Source organism: Macadamia integrifolia, chromosome 7 (genome assembly GCF_013358625.1).
Source record: "Macadamia integrifolia cultivar HAES 741 chromosome 7, SCU_Mint_v3, whole genome shotgun sequence".
In the NCBI taxonomy this organism is placed as follows: Eukaryota; Viridiplantae; Streptophyta; class Magnoliopsida; order Proteales; family Proteaceae; genus Macadamia; species Macadamia integrifolia.
The window spans coordinates 588,201-607,533 of record NC_056563.1 but is presented as its reverse complement, the minus strand read 5'-3'; the positions used below and the strand labels follow the sequence as shown (position 1 = coordinate 607,533).

Below are 19,333 nucleotides of genomic sequence, written 5' to 3'. Positions count from 1 at the left end.
TATTTGAATAATTTGTTCTTTTGATATGTTCATCTTACATCTATGGCCTACCTTGCCATTTCTTTGCCAGATTGGGACGAGGGAGCTGAACGATTGTGTTTCCTTCTATCCTCCTATTAACTTATTCCGCCCCCCCCCCCCCCTTCCCTCCCTCCCTCCCTCTAGATCTATCTTCTTTCTGGATCGACATAGAGATTTGCTTCACATCCAGCAACTTACATGAAACAAGTCATACTTTCTCTGTTGAAAGGAAATACATGATATTAGAGGTTGGCATAATTATGATTCCAAAACCAAAAACAAGTGTTTCTTTTTTTCTCAGCTTTTTGCAAAAGTGCGATATAACGGTTTTGACTGATTAATTATTGAAATGGGTCTGATCGGACTGATTAGGGCCCCTCCCAATGGACGTGGACTGTCCCAATTGACACCTCTGGTCGTTATCTTGTTGGTTCTAAGGAATTCTTATTTTAATTTTTAATTTTATTTATTTTTATTTTGGATAAGAAGAAGTTAAGTATTAAATAAAACTGTTTTGTACATCTATATTCTCAGAGAAGGTGATATTTTGTTTAGTGATCATAGATGCATAAGCCAAATGAGCTAAAAATAAGACCACTTCGTTAGTAGGCTTGAGCAGAAAACTAGTTAGGGGTACGAGATCATAAACATCCACAAAAATAGGCACAGACGCTCCAAGGCCACGAAGTATTATTTTTGTCCAATAGAAGATGACTTAACTCCTCTGAATTGCTCCAAACTTCTGCAATGCTCCATCCTCTTGCTTTCACAAGTTGTAGTCCACTTAAAAAACTCCTGATGCTTGCTTCAATAGAGTTTCCTATCACCAAATAGTTTGTAGAAAATAAGACATATTTCCCCTTCAAAATGATAGAATTAGCCCATCTGGTAGTATTTTGGCAAGTATTTGATATGCTAGCATAAATCATCAATGGTAATTCCAGATTTGGGAGACAAGGTAAAACTGGTTGAGTGTGTTGAGGGATCACCAGCTGCTATTGAGGTGGTTTGTAGTAAATTTGAATCCATTGATTTGCAGAGATAAGAATGGAATGAGGGTTAAGACTATCAGTAGTAAAAAGGAATCCTTACTGAACACCATACCTGATAAATGGTGTTCAATCTTATCAATTTTGTTATCTCGGATTCTGGGCGACTGATTTATTGTGTTTAATCTTATTACTCTCTCTCTCTCTCTCTCTCTCTCATGGCAGATCATTTTCCAAATAAGATTCAAACATTTAAGAGTTCTCAAAACTGGCGAATAATAATTTGTTTAGGCTCCTAGGGGTGGCAAATAAAGGAAAATGAAGGCTCCGTTTAATTGCAATGAGAATTAAAATAAAAGGAAAGTGAAATTTTCACACTTTAAAAAGAAATATTTATAATCATTACCCCATATGATTGTATTAATTACTCAATTTTTTTAACCATATTTAGGAATGATATATTTTACATGTAATTTTTATTTTACATATTATCGCAAAGGGTTTTGGATTCAAAATAAAGTGAAATTTTATAACTAAATATGAAATGAGTTGAAGTTAATGTTAAAGTCACATGGGTAATGATTACATAAATTTCTTTTTTAAGTATGAAAATTTCACTTCGCTTCCTTTAATTCCTCTTACAACCAAACATTGCCCAAGGGAAGTAAATTTATTTTAAATAGTAAAATAATTTTTTTTTGTAATGTTAATTGGCCCAACTTAAAATCTTATCAAATATGATAAATTGAAATTCTGAAATAGTATATGTATTGTTTTTATAATCAAATTCAATGAATTTAATTAAAAAATAAATGTAAAATTTAATTACTATCTTTAGAAAATTGGAGTTAGATATACAATAATTTTAGGTATAACGGTAAAATTGCTCCATTGTGACTTAATGGTTGTCTGTATGAGTTTGAAAATAGACTCTCCGCGAAGTGGGGGGTAAGGCTAGTACATTATGACCATTCCCAAAAACCTAATGACGGAAGCCTTGTGAAATTTTCCTTTTCACTTCTCTTCCATTATATGAAGCCTTAGTTTAGTTTTCACAAATTGTATCCATTTCAAGGAGCTAATTGATATTATCCTTAATTGAGTTCTTACCACAATCTCTCAATCAAAATTTCTAAATAAGTTATGAGATTATTATTATGACTGTCTTTTGGAAAGAAAATTATTATTATGACTTACTACATGGACGGCTAAGCTCACATAATTCTCAGATTCTAATGTAATTGTAGAAACCTCCGCATGAGAAAATAATATTGCTTGGAAGTGTAAGAAGCTTCTAACTAAATTATCCAGTTTGCATTGACGTTAGAATCATCAAATGAAGATGAATATAAAATACAAAATGTCATCTTTGTCATCTCTTGTAATTTAGCTACCTTTTCTCTTCATTTTAGGTCAAAAGTATATCAATGAGATACTTACCTGGTCCTCTATCACATGGACTAAATCATGTATTATCATGTGAAAAATAATAAAGCGTCATATTTCACTATGCATGGTAACGGAAGGAAAACCATAAAATAACATATTGATTGCAATGAAGAAATTTGCCACATGGTAGCTTAGGTGGCACCTAAAATCTGAAGACATGTAAGATCCACCATCTACTATCATGTTGAGTTTTAATTCTGGAGGAATAATTTAGGGTTAAGGAGAATAGGCTATTAGACAAATCCTTCCCCTTGTGCACAAGCACTTAAACTAGTGAATTAATCACTATGGTTCACAAATGGAAACCACATTCTTACAAGAGCGGTTCCACTATTTTAGTGATTAGGATCTTGTGTATTAGGGGATACTAACATTTGTAAGAATTCCTTTATGATTATATATTTTTTAGACAAAAGATTTGCACACCGCCAGCCCAACAATAAGAATGCATGCACCCTCACATATCATTGTTCATGTGAAGGGGTGAAATGTCATAAATGCCCCCATCATATAGTCAGATTCGAAAGAGGGTTCTCTCCTTTGCTCGAAACTGCACTCGGGCAACGGAGGGAACCTCTCCCATGTTTCTTATATTGCTTAGGGGGACTTCAAATTCGATATATTCTTACTGAAAAGTTCAATTTAGTTACTTTTATTCGGATTTTGATTTCTTGCACAGTCCACATAGGAAAGCGCCTTGACATGTGGTCCTAAATTAATATCGTATAGTAGATTAAAGCGGATCCAAATTTATGAGACGATAGTACCTAACACCATATGACAAGATAAAGCTAAAAAATATTGAAAAAAAATATGATTAAAGAATATTAAACATTTGAGAAATGGTCAATAAATAACTATTACATGAATGTAAGTAATTGAATTTGACTTTGAATTTTGTTAAGTGGTCAATTAATAATAATAATAATAATATTATTATTATTATTATTATTGTTATTGTTGTTGTTGGCAATGTGTTAAGTGGTTAATTAAGACTACACTTCTACTATAAAACAAAATTAAAACTATACCTTAATATCTAATAATTAGAATTACCACATCAGCTTGCCACCTAAGAAGATCCACTATAGTGACTAGAGAAGTCTAGTGGGAGAAATGAGATATAAGAGGCGAAGGCGTAGCAGAGGCAGGATGCATTTCTGAATCGGATTGGATCGGCCTATTCTTACCGAGGTCGATCCTGATTCCAAACGATATGATTGAGGTCAATTTTGTACAATCGAAATCGATTTGACGATCCAGTATGGGTCAATTCTGTACGGAAACTATGGTTAGGGTCAATGCCTGTATCTTATTGAAGACCTATTTGCCTCTTTCCACCAGACACTAAAAACGTTGGAATGCAACCAAATTGAGTTGAGATTTGTTGGACTGGTAAGAGCGCCTATCTATGGCTTAGATGGGAGAAATGCACCTATCTATGGTTTAGATGGGCATATGGAGTTCTTTGTTAGGATAAGTTTAGGTTCATTGACATAACTACTCAAAAAGAGATAGTTGAGGCGAAAGGAATCTTAGCTGAGTTGACGATGGCAAGGGAAAGGGGATGAAATATGAAGGAAGTATGGTTTTTAGCAAGAAAGTTATCTCATCTCATTCCACAGTCTACCAAAGCAGCATAGCTGTTGCTACATTTTCGTACTATTTCTCAAATTCATAAACTATCAAAATCTATAACTTTCCATTGTAAAGAAGTAACAAGTAATCACATATTAGATATACTATTATCAAAAAACAATGATGGAGGAAACTGTATGTTAAGTACAAGTGATATAACAATCTATGTTGTTTAATAGTTATTTTTTCTTTCATTAAAAGAAAAAAAAAAAAAAAAAAAAAATCTCTACACCCTCAAGGTTTTAAAAACCTGGTCACTCTTGGTCAATCAGTCAAATTTGATCACTTTTGGTCAAACTTAATCCCTTCTAACCAAATTAAGGCCCTCTGTCATTTCTGACAATTTAAGTAATCGGGCTTTATAGGCAATGGGCATGAACATGTTTCTATTCGGCTATTTTGTTTATTGGTCTGTATAGCCAGACTTTTTAAAAAATTAACTACCTTATTGGTCTATAAACACCTATATTTAGGCTAAATGAGATAACCATGTTATAATTGTTAGAATAACGATGTCGCTCAATCTCGGTTGGGCACCCATCAAGTTCCAACTGAACACCATCACGATTAATTACTAATTGGGTTACACTCGACACCATGCATATTCCCACCAATCAGTTCGATGTTAGGCTTTAACGGTTTAGGTCTATCGGTGTGGACCAATATTTGACTCCCCTACCAGAATTGATTGGAATCTACTAAAACCTATAGATTGGAAAAAAAAAGAAACAAAAGTTTCCATACATATCTATTTTTCTAAAATTTTTATTCAAAAGACTTATAGATCTTACTATAATAGGACATAATGTTCATTTATTTATATCATTTTACTTGCTTAGAACAAGAAAAGATGGAATTAGAAAAATTTTGAAAAATTTAACTAGCAGGAACCCATGCGAATTTCATCCGAAGCTGTGGAGGTGAAATTAGAAAAATTTAAATTTTAACTGGAATTTATATTAATTTATAAAATTAAAGTAAAAATAAGAAAAAAATTAACAGGTGGCAGATTCTTAATATACGGTTAGGATTAGCTAAATCAAATGTCTGCGTGGCTTATGTGGCAGAACTATAAGTGGCCCACCTAGGAAACTCCTCCTCCCACAGTAAATCCCCGTCTTGCTCTCTCAATAAACCTTGCTGCCTACTACTGTTCATGTCCCAATTTACTCTTCCCGTCCGATCACTGGAAATCTGATTTTATTTTATTTTTTTAAATCCTTTTTCGAATTCCGATCATTAAAAAACCTAATATTCTTCTCGCTTCGACGACGATCACTCTACGCTGTTGTATGGTGAGCTTGGTTTGATGATTCATTCACTTTTTTTTTTTTTTGTTTGCAAAGGATTTACTCATGCAATTTCAATACTGTCGCTTTAGTTTGCATGTACCATTCGCAATTTTAGAAGCTATTTGTTAGTTCTAACTTTGATTTTGATCTATATATATGCTTGCGATGCTTAGTATCATGAAGGGATGTAGTTGTAACTTTAGTTATTAGTTTATAGTTCATAATTTCATGTCCATTGATGATCTTTTAGATCTGAATTCCTGTATATGGATCATGGAATCGGAGTTGCATATATAGGTTTTTCTAATAAATTGTTAATAAACGAAGCATTTTGCTGAATTGATTAATACGGTGGCGAAGTAGAGTTACTACACTGGACAGCGTGCTCATAGTTTTGTTTTAAATTTATTGATTGGATGTCTTCAGCGTACCTTGATTTTCATCAGTGAATGAAATGTTGTTCTTGGGTAGGTGTTGTTTTTACTGTGGGTGGTGTTATGAGGTCTTAGGAAAGTCCAGTTGCTCTGAAGATCTCTGGAAAGTTCAAATGTTCAAATACAACTGTACTAAGGCTTTGCACTCTCAGATGACTTATCTTCTACCTACTGTGAATAATTTTAGTAGTAATAGTGGTAAATAGTGAATCATCAATTTTCTTGTTATCCTTTATTTATTTATTTTCTTTTATTTTAATCTTTTTAGTAGTAATTGTGGGTGGGCTCATGCAATGTCATTGAAGGTCTTGATTGAAGCTTTCCATTGCTCTATATTTGTAATTATTTTTTTTATTTTTGAGAAAAACCATAATTGTAATTGATGGTCTATTATTTGAGGGAAAAAAAATTATCATCATCAGCATTGTCATTTTCATTATTGTTATTAGGGAGAGGGTTGGGCATGCCTCTGGCTCCTGGTGAGCTAACGGGCGCAGACCCAGGGTTAGGGGTGGTGGGGAAACAGCCATGGCAGGTTGTCTTTTCAATAGGAGGGGGGAGAGAGGCAGACACATGGCTGGCCTTTTCCCTCGTTATCATTACCACTATTACTGCTTCTATTTGCAGCAATGAACAGAGCAGGAATAACAGTAATAGTACTGATAACAATGATAATGAATGTACCAACACTAACAGTAATAATTAAAATTCTATCAAGAAAAAAAAAGTAGCCATAATAATAATAAAGCCAGCATTAAGACGTGGGTTTGAGTATGAGAGTGGCAACTTCATGCAAAAAACGCCAAAGGTTGGAATTGATTCCACTCTACTCCATCGTGCGGACTTGAAGTGGTTTACAACCCCTTTTTTGTACAATAATAACTTGTCAAAGTTCAACTCCAGATTGGAAATGATAACACCAATAGTAAAATTTTTATATGAAAAATTGAAAATCTAAAGACAGTTTCAGAATACAATTTCCCTAAATCTCTTTTAATCCGGATAACCCCAATAAAAATTGCTTTTCAATTTTTTGTCAACGCTAGAAACTTTAAATTCTAATTCCCTTTGACTAGTTCGTATCACATTTTTCATTTAATAGCTTTGTACCTACTCTGTTTTGATTCACACTTGCATGACCTTTTTCAGTTGCATAATTTATGGAACCTTTTATGGATGAAACATCACCATTACGGGGAGTTAAATAACACTTGCATGAATCTGGATCCTTATAAGCTTATGGTACTTTTCCCCTACAGAAGCACTGTATGTACATACATACATAAGGTAATTCATACGTTCGTGTATAGGTAAGTCATATGTACGTATATAGGTCTAATATATATATTAATTGGGAAATGGATGAGTTGTTGTTGTATTAGGCCTAATATATATATATATATAATATGGCAATCCGTAATGCTTCCCTCTCCTCCTGTTGGGTGGGCAGGTGCTTTTCTATAGTACACCCCTTAGATGTACTAAAATGCTAAAATTTTGTAATTAACACATTAAAACCCATTTTCTTGAAGTGCGAATCTTAGCAGCGCAATTCACATTATTTCCTAATACCATGAGGTTTTTCTCTCCATTGTGCATTTACTGCTAAATTACCTATTTTAAAATCGTTCGAAAATATTTATATTTGCTACCATCGTTATTTGTAAAATTCTTCATGTTTCTTTAAGGAAGAAGATATATTCCAGCTGCAGGAAAGTGATATAAGACCACAGAAATGATAGGAAAGAAATCTATATCCCAGAAAAGCCTTCTCAGTTACCATATTCTTGATATTGAAATCAATTGCAGAGCTGTCTTCATTTTGATCAATAATGATTTTTAAAATTGAAAATAATATATTAGAATAGAAAGACAACCAAATGCTGCAACTTCCTGCTTTAAAAGTGTTATTGTCAATAAACCAAAAAGGTGAAGCCTATAGGGAAGAAGCTGAAGAAGGTAAATAGTACAGATTTTCTTGAGTAAGAGAATTGGATCAAATAAGGATAACTAACTAAGCAATATTTTCATACTTGAAGTATCTGTAAGGTTCATCTGTTTATTTTTTCCTAATTAAAGGGCAGAGAAAATGAAACAGAATGACCGAAACCAACTGATATATCAAACTTCTTGAACTATTTCTATACAAAGATCCCAAATCTGGTACGTGAATGGGTGCTCAACGATTTGTTTTGTTTAATTTAGCTAAACATTCTGAAATCAATTATTGAATTCTCCAAACAGGCCAAGTTGTGTACCTTTGTGCAGTGTATTCAGATTTTTTTGAGGAATTATACTTTGGGAACTTTGAGTTATTATTGGTCCTCTTGCGCCTTCGGGTCTTATTGCCAGTCAGTTGTTATTGATTCCAGTTCTGCCATGAAAATTGGAGTTCTCTTTGGAATTTTGGTTGCTTTGATTGCAGTTGTCAGACTATTTGCTTCCCCCCCCCCCCCGCGGTCTCTTGAAGTATGGTCTTATCTTTGGGTTTTGTGTGCAGGAGCATCTGTTGTAGCTTGTGCTGTCACTTCAGAATTTAAATTTGGCCATCATGTGCAGTAGTTCTATGAGTTTGTCAAGTAGTGCTTTGTTTTCTGTATCTCTAACTCAGAGTGCTTGGAGAAATTAATGCAATGGCGGCAAATAGCAAATTTGATCCATCTTCTGGTAATCCTGATAGGCCATCTTACCCTAGCGCACCTCGTGGAATGTACACTGGTGCTTCTTTGGACAGGTCGGGCAGCTTCCGTGAAGGCATGGATAATCGAATCCTTTCAGCATTACCTAGCATGTCAAGAAGTAGTTCTTCAGCAAGTCAAGGGGATGTGATGAATTTTTTCCATGGTTTGCCTTTCAACACAAAATTGATGGCACCAGACAATAGAATCCCTAGACAAGGAGAAGTTAAAAAAGTCATAGCTTCTGCTCTTGGTGTTTCATCAGATGATTATCCATCTGTATCTTTAAATGGCAAGCCATTGCCTGCCTCCTCACTGGAGGTGCTCAAACGGGTGAGAGCTAATATCAGTGAGAGTTCCAACAAGGCTAGGTATTTATACCCTTTCCCCTTGTTATTATAATTCCTCTTCGTCTTTTTAATTATAAATTTTGATATTCTTAAAATGTAGGAAGTTTACGAAATATCTCATTTTGCAGGGAACGATCAAAAACCTTGGATGAATGTATATCCAAATTTGATAAGTGCTTCCCAAGCATCTCAATGAAGAAGCGATCTCGTGTAGATGTCTCATTGGGTGACCGATCCACTATGTCATCACCTGGTGATCGGGCAATTCTTGGTGTAAATATAGCTAAATTGGGGACGCAGAGTCATGCAATGTCAAGTAGTTTTGATCTTGATCCGCAGAAGCTAGAAGAAAGAAGTCAAAGAACCAAAACTGCCTTACCCAACAAACGAATCCGGACCTCTATGGTCGATGTACGGGTTTGTATCTGGAACTTATAAATCCATCTATTTTGTACATTCTTGTTGATATCTTTCTGTCTTTTTTTATTTTTATTTTTATAAATATGTTTTACTTCATTACTAGGTTTCTGTATGGTATCTCATGTTATTTGATTTTTCCAGTGATGGTATTGGCATTATGTATTTGAGGTATAATTTTTGTTCATCGTGCTTGCGGGTTTGTATCTGTGGAACTTATTAATCCAGCTACTTCATACATTCTTGTTTTGATTTTTCCAATGATGGCATTGGCAGTTATGTATTTGAGTTATAATTTCTGTTTCATAGTGATTCCCAATGGCCTTTGTATTGTTTGTTACTTTATTTACTTCCCACTACGGATTATTTTCCATTTCTGTAAATCCTATTGTCAAAATTCATGGCCCTGTAACATGAAGGGTCCTTCAGAAACATGTGTGACACATGTGTTGAACTGTTCTTAAAATGTGGACTCAATCTTTGTTTATTCTGCTTTGCAGTACTGTTATTTGAAAACAATCTTGTTTATCCCAAGGATACACATGCTATAACCTATCATGTTCATTTGGGTCCTTCACAAATGTACCTCTTGGTGTTTTCCAGTCATGAGTTTTTGTCTTGAAGTGTCAAGTAGGATTGTTTACATGTGAAAAAGAATTGGCTGAAACTTATGTTCAATATTAGTATATTACAAAGTTAGCATTTTCCAAAATAAGCAAATGAGGAGCCATGCAAAAACAGATACATGGCTGTGCATGGAATGAAGTGTAGTTCTGATATGCCCTAGGACTGCAGACATGTTGTTCCAACTTCCAACACCTTAAAACTCGCAGTCCAGTGCCCTGTTTCTTGTAATTACACATAAATTGCCTCACCCCCCCCCCCTTTCAATTCCTTGCTTTCATTTGAAGATTCACGTGCCCTAACTGATGCAGTTGATGTGCAGACTAATGGCCTTGCCAGGCCTCTTGTGGCCATGGATAGGGATAAAGAAACATATCGACTTGCAAATAATGGTGCGGTGCAGTCTGAAGAAAAAGACCGAACATTATCTATTGGTGTTGATGGTTGGGACAAGTCAAAGACAAGAAAGAAACGCTCTGGGATAAAGTCGGATGTTTCTATGAATACGGTGTTGACAAGAAACATTGATGGAGATCGGGAATCCAAACGGACCATGCAGCAAAGGCTTGTTACTGATGCACGACCAAAGCTGAGTAATGTCCATGGTTTCAGGTGTGAATCCTTACAATGCATGGCTCATGCATTTACGCTCAATGGCCACGTTGGTTTTCAGCATCATAGAATTTATTAGTCGCATGTGATGTGATGCGATGCATAAAGTGCTCTTTTATTTATTTATTTTTTAATGAATGCTGTTAGTTTTAGAGCGGAGCTGATGTGGTTTTAAGTCCCCTAGAGATAAGGGTTTAGAAAACCTCAAAGAAACAGAATTGCAGGAAGGTCGGAGCCAAACCAGCAAGAGGATACTGCAAAAGATGATTCAAAATTGACAGATGGATTAGAAGGTTATGGAAGAATCTTATCAAACCCTAGACAGAAATAGAAACCAGAACCAGAATTAGTAACCCAGATTTGGAAACCAGGAATTAGATACTAGATCTTAGAATCTCGAGGAAGAACAATTAGAAACTGATGGAGGCGATTCAGAAATGGAAGCTAAACTGATCAGAAAATAGAAACCAGTGTTCGGAAGGGAAAAATTAAAGAATTGCAGTGCAGTAATAGATGTAACAGAATGACCAATATAGAAAAACATCACAGAAATAGCATGTGCAGGCTGTGAAGTTCTGACCTGTTTGTAGGAGAAGAAAAAGAAATAGAAGAACAGAAAGAACTGACCTGAAACAGTGAAAGAAAGAAGGTAATTGATTCAGGAGTCCCACCAACGTTTCCTGACGTCTTGCCAGAATCTATTGCATCCCACGGCAGAAAAAAGTGTTCTGCATCTTACAGAATCAAACCCAAAACTCGTATATTTATCTTCATTTTTTTTTTTTTTTTTTTGGGTAGGGCTAGATAGAAAAAGAAAAGTTGTGTGGGCAGTACCCTTTACATCTTATTTGAAGAACTAGAAACTGAACAGATAAGGCAACAAACAGAATTAGAATTTGAGTCTAAAATGGAAGCAAATAAAAAAAAAGGAAACTAAAACTAACTAAAATAAAAATGAGCTAAACAAGATTAGATTTATATAAATTAATCCAGCCCAACTATTACAATGTAATATTAAGAAATTAAGGAAATAAAATCCAAACAAAATTTGACGTGAACAGTATCATGTGAACATTAACACATGAATAGTAGCACGTGAATAGTAACAGATGCCAGATTTGAACTAGAGGAAAGTCTTTTCTTTTTCTTCTTCAAGCTGAATACTGCATCAGGACTGTTTAACTTAACTAGTCCCATTTAAGATGTTTTTGTACCTAAAATTTTTTATCTGTTTTTATTTTGACAGTAGTATCTGAGACTTTTTGGCTTGGGATTTTATGTTTTTAATCCATTTGGTTGGTAGGTGAAAAATAATGTCAAAACCATCCAATGTTCTAATTGATGCAGATTAATTACCAAAATAGACTTGTTTTATTAGGAATAAGCCTAGGGTTGGGTTCCATACATGTTAGGCTTTTGATCCCATGTGTTTTGAGTATAATAGACCACTTTTATGGGTCTAAAAATGGGGCTCTAAGATTGAGTACGGGATTACTAGTTAGTTTCCATTTTCATTAGTTTCCTTTCTAGTTGGGCTTGATTTGAGTTATATTTGTTTCCTTATGAGTCAAGTTATTAATTGAGTCAAGTCCTTAGTAGTTAATTTCCTTTTTCAACTAGTTTCTAATTTCAGTTAGTTTCTAATTTCAGTTTTTAGTAGCTATTGTATTAGGAGAATATCTGGTTTCCTTTTTGAGGAACCTTCTATTTTGTAATTCCCTCCCCCATTAACATTATAAATAAAGAAGAGGAGGCTCCTAAAGGCCTAGATGATTTTGATAAAAAAAATTAATGGTTGTTGCTATTGTCTTCTACATGGAGATTTGTCTTGTGTTTGATCAAGGCTGATGGAATTGGTGTTTGATCCAATTGACTCTCAGTGGTGTGAAGCACAAGAGGTCCTCTTCCTTAACTCATCTTCTTCTTCTCTCAACTACACAAAGTGTAATTGATCTGCTCAAGTTCTTACAGGTATTAAATTCAGTTTTCCTTCTCAGTTCTGCCCAGAAAATTGCATACTCTGTTAGCAATTTTCAGAACCTGCGTAGACCTAATTCATCATTCCATTAGTCCCCTTATTATCTGCTTCTATTCTGATTTCTGACACCCTATAATCTGAGATTGATATTCTTAATCTCAGATCTGATCTCATCCTTGTTATTAATCTGTTTTGAACTATTCTGATATTTGATCTAATGTTCTCTAAGAGTATCCTGCAACATTGGGACTAGGTTGACTTGTCAATCCTAGTTCTACATTAAGTGGTATCAGAGCAAATTTTCCTGCAATTTTCTAACCATGGCAAGTCACATCACCAATGCTGAGTTGCACAAATTGTATCGTGAGTTAGCCGAGAACCAACAGAATACTGATGCTAGGCTTGAGAGGACTGAAGCCAAGTTTGATAAGTTTATGGAAGAGATGATTGCCTTTATGAAGAGGTCCGACAAGCGAGCTGAAGAAGGACCCTCTACATTACCTCCTCAGCTCAACACTTTACGGATCGAAGACACACCTCAGAGGCAGCAATCTGATCCGGTTGTTCCCCAGGATGTTACCCGGCAATTTTCTGACAGAGATTATGGCATCAAAGTGGAGGTTCCCGAGTTCAGTGGTGAAAAAGGACCTGAGGAATTTCTTGACTGGCTTACCAAAGTGGAGAGAATTTTTGCGTATAAGTCTCTTCCAGACGTGAAGAAGTGTGAACTCATCATCACCAAGTTTATTGGGTATGCATGTTCATCGTGGGATGATGTACTACATGCAAGGTTTGTCAGAAGACTTGGACCCGTTATCAATTGGGAGGTCATGAAGCAGATCCTGACTGAAAAATTTGTTCCCCTTAATTATGAAAAGGTAATGTTTCATAAATTACTTAACTTGCAACAAGGGAACAAAGATGTGGATTTTTACACCCTCGAATTCCACAAACTGTCTTCAAGGTGTCGGCTTCAGGAAACAGACCAGCAACGGATGATGCGATATATCAGTGGGTTAAGTACTGAGATTCGACTTGAGTTGGCTAACACTGATTTCAGGTCTGTTGATGTGGCAGCGGCTCATGCCAAGACAGCTGAAGAGAAGTCCATTTATTGGAAGGGTATGCTCAAGACTTCTTCAGTTTATAGACCTCCACCGCGTATGGAGGAAAAGAAGCCTGAAGCTCGCAGAGTTGAAGAAAAAAGGTCAGAGTTCAACAAGGATAGTATTGGGGTGAAGAATATCATATGCCATAGTTGTGGCGAGAAGGGTCACTATTCCAACAAGTGTCCCAACAGGACTCGTTCTGTGAACGTAGCAGAGAAGCAGCCAACAGAGAAGAGTGAAGATGAATCTCATTTATATCCTTATCCCCTCGAGGACAATGATATTATCGATGATGAAGATGAGGATGTAGAAGCTCATTCAGCTAGCCTTTCATCTTTTTCGAATAGACTAGTTGATAAGGCTCCTCTCTTCAGACAGAAGGGTACTCTCCTGCACAGCTCCGACCCTATTGATGTTCATGTAATTGTTGATACTGGGGCAGAAGCAAATTTTATATCTGCTGAATTTGTTCGAGCACACAACTTTGCACAGAAGCAGCTTTTCAAGAAGATTCACGTGCGAGGTTTTGGACCCACAGCTCGAGAAGAGGCCACTGCAGTTGTTCGAGTACAACTACAGTTTGGGCCACTACAGTACCATGTCACCTGCTTGGTTACCTCATTGGCGTACTGCGACATTCTTCTAGGGCGACCTTGGCAGCGACATGCAGGCATTCTCTATGATGGCGCACGGAACACTAAGGTGAAGCAAGGAGGTCGTATGTACTTAATGAGGCCACATGCATTATCAGACATGCCACGACGTCGACTGACTCCTGCTCCGGTGACACATCAACCTACTCTCCCTCCTCTTAGAGTTATACTCCCTTCTGTTTCAAGATATGTGCCACCTCATCGGTGAGCGATTTACAAGGAAATCTTAGGAGCACGACCTAACTCGACGGAGTCGAGTTTTTTTAAGACCGGGAGAGTTGATGCAGATTAATTACCAAAATAGACTTGTTTTATTAGGAATAAGCCTAGGGTTGGGTTCCATACATGTTAGGCTTTTGATCCCATGTGTTTTGAGTGTAATAGACCACTTTTATGGGTCTAAAAAGGGGGCTCTAAGATTAAGTACGGGATTACTAGTTAGTTTTCATTTTCATTAGTTTCCTTTCTAGTTGGGCTTGATTTGAGTTATATTTGTTTCCTTATGAGTCAAGTTATTAATTGAGTCAAGTCCTTAGTAGTTAGTTTCCTTTTTCAATTAGTTTCTAATTTCAGTTAGTTTCTAATTTCAGTTTTTAGTAGCTATTGTATTAGGAGAATATTTGGTTTCCTTTTTGAGGAACCTTCTATTTTGTAATTCCCTCCCCCATTAACATTATAAATAAAGAAGAGGAGGCTCCTAAAGGCCTAGGTGATTTTGATAAAAAAATTAATGGCTGTTGCTATTGTCTTCTACATAGAGATTTGTCTTGTGTTTGATCAAGGCTGATGGAATTGGTGTTTGATCCAATTGACTCTCAGCGGTGTGAAGCACAAGAGGTCCTCTTCCTTAACTCATCTTCTTCTTCTCTCAACTACACAAAGTGTTATTGATCTGCTCAAGTTCTTACAGGTATTAAATTCAGTTTTCCTTCTCAGTTTTGCCCAGAAAATTGCATACTCTGTTAGAAATTTTCAGAACCTGCATAGACCTAATTCATCATTCCATTAGTCCCCTTATTATCTACTTCTATTCTGATTTCTGACACCCTATATTCTGAGATTGATAGTCTTAATCTCAGATCTGATCTCATCCTTGTTATTAATCTGTTTTGAACTATTCTGATATTTGATCTAATGTTCTCCAAGAGTATCCTGCAACATTGGGACTAGGTTGACTTGTCAATCCTAGTTCTACATTAACTCGAAGTGAAAAAATTTCAATTATTCGACACGTAATCATTCAGTATCCAAATTCCAGGGGTCGGGTTGACTGGGACAGGTATTAGGGTTTCTAGGGTTTTGAACTTCCAGAAATGATTCTAAGACCTAATAAGGGGCATTGAAACTTTACGCACGAGATATCAACAGAATCATCTCGACGAAAACTATCCAATAATGTAGGATTTGAGCTCTCTTATGGCTCAAGAATTCATGAGAATCGAGAAAACATAGAATCAGATCTGTATTAACAGAATCCCAAGATTCCAGGGATATTGGCAATCACCTTCAGCCACCCCCACAGTGTTGTCTATCACTCCAAGTGACAAAAAGTGAATTATTCAACACATAATCATTTAGTATCCGAATTCCAAGGGTCGGGTTAGGTATTAAGGTTTCTAGGGTTTTGCTGGAAAAACTGTGTCCTCCTAGAGAACAAGCATATTAACTTCGCTTTTGCCCATAAATCATCATTGTCAAGGGAGGGGCAAAATTAGGTGTCTTGTTTGACACCATAATTTAACAGATTTAGCCCTATCCTAGTGTCACTAGGAACAACAACAACAACAACAACAACAACATAACCTTATCCCAACTAAATAGGGTCGACTATATGGATCCAATTTTGGAAAAAAAAAAAGAAGCAACAAAGAAAATGACGTAAAAATGGACTAAGAGAAGCAGATAAGGCAGAAATTAAAGATTCCTAGTGTCACTAGGAATCCTCCATAATTTCAGATCTAGCCATTGGATCAAGCTGAGATTTTCAGCAAGGCTCATACCCTTTAAAAGGAGAACTCGACCAGGTGTTTGCCCGATTTAATTAGTTGATTTGTTTCTATGTGAGGTATGAGCCTTGCTCATTCCCCTAATTCTAGAATGATATCTCTCTGTTGTTTTAGTACTGGTTTAATATTTATATCAGAACTACATTTCTACATGGGTCCTATTTCACCATTCAACCCTATTGAAAGCCATGCTTGATGTGAGGTATTTGACTATGGCTGTGACTTAGAAAATACTTAATACTTGATAGATTCCTACAAACAAATCAACAGGTTGTTTTTGTTTCTGGTTTTGGTTTCCGGCTGCCTATATGGTGGACATGTTAGGGTGGTAGTAGTAATTATCATGGATGGGAATGCTGTCTAAATATATATGGTGTGCACTGCTACTTATTTTCTCCGATGTGCCTGGTTTTCTTGTTCTCTGTTTTATATCTCTCTACTCTTCTCAAGTAAATATTTGATGCAATGGCTAATATGGGTGTCAATAGGCATGACAAGCAAAGATAGCCTATGGAAGATCAAACCTAAGAACAACCGAAAGCCTATGGTGGCCTGATTGTTGGCATATGCAAAGGCACATCTTGGTAACTGTAGTCTCTTTTTATTTATTTTAAAGACATTTCTGATATATAAAATTAATAATCAATAGAAATAGTCGTGGGGTCCAAAAACAAGAGTCGATTGTTGTTGGTTGGGTTTTAGAAGCTTCCATTTGACAGATTGTTCACTAGTAGGTCTTGACAAGTCCAAGGTCTAGTAGTCATTCTAATTTTTGAGTTAGAGGAGGATGTATCCCTTTATAGATCTTCGGTTGGACGAAAATCAGGTTTAGTTTTGTTCCACAGTTCAGCTACATTGAACCAGTGGCGGTTGCCTGTTATTTCTATCTTTTTCTCCCTACTTTCTTGGCTATCTATTCTGTCATCTCAGGTCAAGATTTCCTATTTTTTCTAATCAGTTCTAATCTTCTCCTCCCCTAGCAATACCCTTTTCTCCTCACTCTTTCTTCTCTATCAATCTATACTACAACTGCTGTTTCAGCTTTCAAATTAGTCCAAAACATCATAGGGGTGAACTGTGGATTAGGGTTAAAACTTCATAGGGGTACTGCAGTACCCTAAACTATCTACAACAGAAAGCACAAAGCTTCTGTTGTTTACATGACACTATAAATGTTTGATTAAGGAATCACATGGCAATAATAATAATAATCTTAAAATGGCAATTAAGTGGTTTCAGTAAGTAACTACTCAAGCGTACCCAAAATAATCTTAAATAAGGCAATCATAGAACCAAGGGAGGAGGAGAGAGGAGAAGATATGAACTTGCCTTGCCCATGAAAGCGGAAAATGCAGTCTTTAACCCCAAAACATCCACAAACCGTTCACAAGCAGGAGGGTACTTCGTCATAGCAAAATCAAGCGCCCTTATTGCAGACCCATAAGCTGATTTCTTTTGCTTCATGATAATAATCATCAACTCAACACCTTCGGCATTCACAAACCTCTCCTTATTCTCCACTGGCATCAACAAACAACACAAACAATCAAACAAATTCTCCAACATTTCCTCCTCGTCCGAACTCCTTGGGTCCCTAGACTTATAAAGTGCAACCGCCTGTAATACCACATCAACACCATTCATCTGCCCCAACCTCTTCTGGTTTGCAGTACTATTCTGCAACAGAATTGCAAGAATTTCCGACGCATACTGCTTGTTGCTATCAAACTCTCGAACCTTAATTTTCCCCAATAGCCACCGCAACAACTTGGTCCTCTCGCAGACGAGTTCCGCCACAGCCGGTTTCACTTCAATCATGTTCTCGATCGTAGCAAGAGTGTTATAAATCGCTGTAACCTCATCTGGATCGCTCTCATTCAGTCTCCCAAGATTCTGAACTAGCAACTCAAGAGCATTGTTTTCGACCAAGGAATCGACTAGAATCCGAGCCGGTTCATCATTATCTTCAAGAACATCTTCATCAGTGAGGTCTTGAAGCAATCCAACCACATCGATTGCAATGTCTGTGTTGTCATGACCAAGCAACCCCAAAATGGACGGAACCGTGTTGAGGTTCACGAGCTCTGGGTAGAGCTCAGGACCACCAGCAAGGATCTTAAGCTTGTCGATCTCTTCGTGAAGTTCGACTTCAGAATCGGCGAACCGTTCAGGTTGGTCGGGGTACTTGAGGCGAGCTTCGAGGTTGTCGCGGAGACGGCGTTCGAAGGAGAGGACAATCTTTTTTAGGGTTCGGAGGTCAAGGACTTCGATAGAGTTCTGAGACTTCTCGACGGCTTCGAGGAGGGAGAGATCGACGCCACCGGTGAAGCCGCCGCCGTTCTCGAGGGGGAGTTCAGAATCGTCTCTTTTTCGCTTGGAAGTATGGTTGGTGGTGGAGTTTCTATGGTCCATCGCTTAGCATAGACGAAACCCAAGAGCACAGAGCAGAAAGAGAGAGCAAGAGAGTGTGTGAAGACTGACAATTAGGGTTTTCCGAGTTTATTCGGGTTTGGGAGGGGAGCTTTTTTGCTGTCTGAGAGAAGAAAACACGGCTGTGATAACAATGAGAAGAGACAGGGACTCTGATAGTCGTTTTCCTCAGTCGGAGAATGGAAGAAACGAGAAGGGCAAGCAGGTAAAATGCGCTTTAGGTCCCTGTCGTTTGGTGGTTTTGGGAAATAACGCACGTGGTCCATCATGCGTGCGGCGTCCCCGGAGATTCACAATTCTGATCCACTCCGGCTAAGCTGGGCGTATAGTGCACATCCGATTGTTGGGAGCTTTTCAAGATATACGGTTCAGTATTGAAATATATATCCACCGATCCGATTGCTTTCAACTATTGAGTGCTACCGAAAAGAATCGGAATCTGTGTTTAGATCCTCTCATCCATTGGATATATGGCTGGAGAGAATCTGAATCTTCATCTCAGCCCATAATGCATAGGCATAGGACCCTCATGTTCGGTGTGAATCACCTTGCTTTTGGGACTAGGGTCTCATAGATAGCCGGATTGGATTATAACAACTTTTCATACAACTTCGTTTAGTGACATGACATGGTTTTGGGAATTGGTATCGAAT

General features: G+C 36.9%; 2 protein-coding genes across 2 annotated transcripts; one reads left to right on the top strand and one right to left on the bottom strand.

The window, feature by feature from the left end:
• Positions 1–5,210: 5,210 nt before the first annotated feature.
• LOC122084155 lies at positions 5,211–10,583 on the top strand. The gene is made up of 5 exons (XM_042652237.1): positions 5,211–5,392; positions 6,973–7,110; positions 8,324–8,872; positions 8,980–9,268; positions 10,215–10,583. Exons 3-5 carry the CDS (start codon positions 8,457–8,459, stop codon positions 10,581–10,583), a joined length of 1,074 nt encoding a protein of 357 aa, XP_042508171.1. The 5' UTR covers positions 5,211–5,392; positions 6,973–7,110; positions 8,324–8,456.
• Positions 10,584–10,892: 309 nt separating this feature from the next.
• Positions 10,893–18,928, bottom strand: LOC122084154 (beta-catenin-like protein 1). Its single transcript, XM_042652236.1, has 2 exons — positions 17,580–18,928; positions 10,893–11,084 (listed from the first exon to the last, which is right to left on the bottom strand). Exons 1-2 carry the CDS (start codon positions 18,660–18,662, stop codon positions 10,893–10,895), a joined length of 1,275 nt encoding a protein of 424 aa, XP_042508170.1. The 5' UTR covers positions 18,663–18,928.
• Positions 18,929–19,333: the final 405 nt, after the last annotated feature.

Excerpts from the sequence above, each read along its gene's own strand:
- LOC122084155 (XM_042652237.1), top strand. The coding sequence starts at position 8,457 with ATGGCGGCAAATAGCAAATTTGATCCATCTTCTGGTAATCCTGATAGG. Across the intron at positions 8,873-8,979 it reads GAGAGTTCCAACAAGGCTAG|GGAACGATCAAAAACCTTGG; the intron begins GTATTTATACCC and ends CTCATTTTGCAG. Across the intron at positions 9,269-10,214 it reads CCTCTATGGTCGATGTACGG|ACTAATGGCCTTGCCAGGCC; the intron begins GTTTGTATCTGG and ends GTTGATGTGCAG.
- LOC122084154 (XM_042652236.1), bottom strand. The coding sequence starts at position 18,662 with ATGGACCATAGAAACTCCACCACCAACCATACTTCCAAGCGAAAAAGA. Across the intron at positions 11,085-17,579 it reads TTTCCGCTTTCATGGGCAAG|GTCAGAACTTCACAGCCTGC; the intron begins GCAAGTTCATAT and ends TCCTACAAACAG.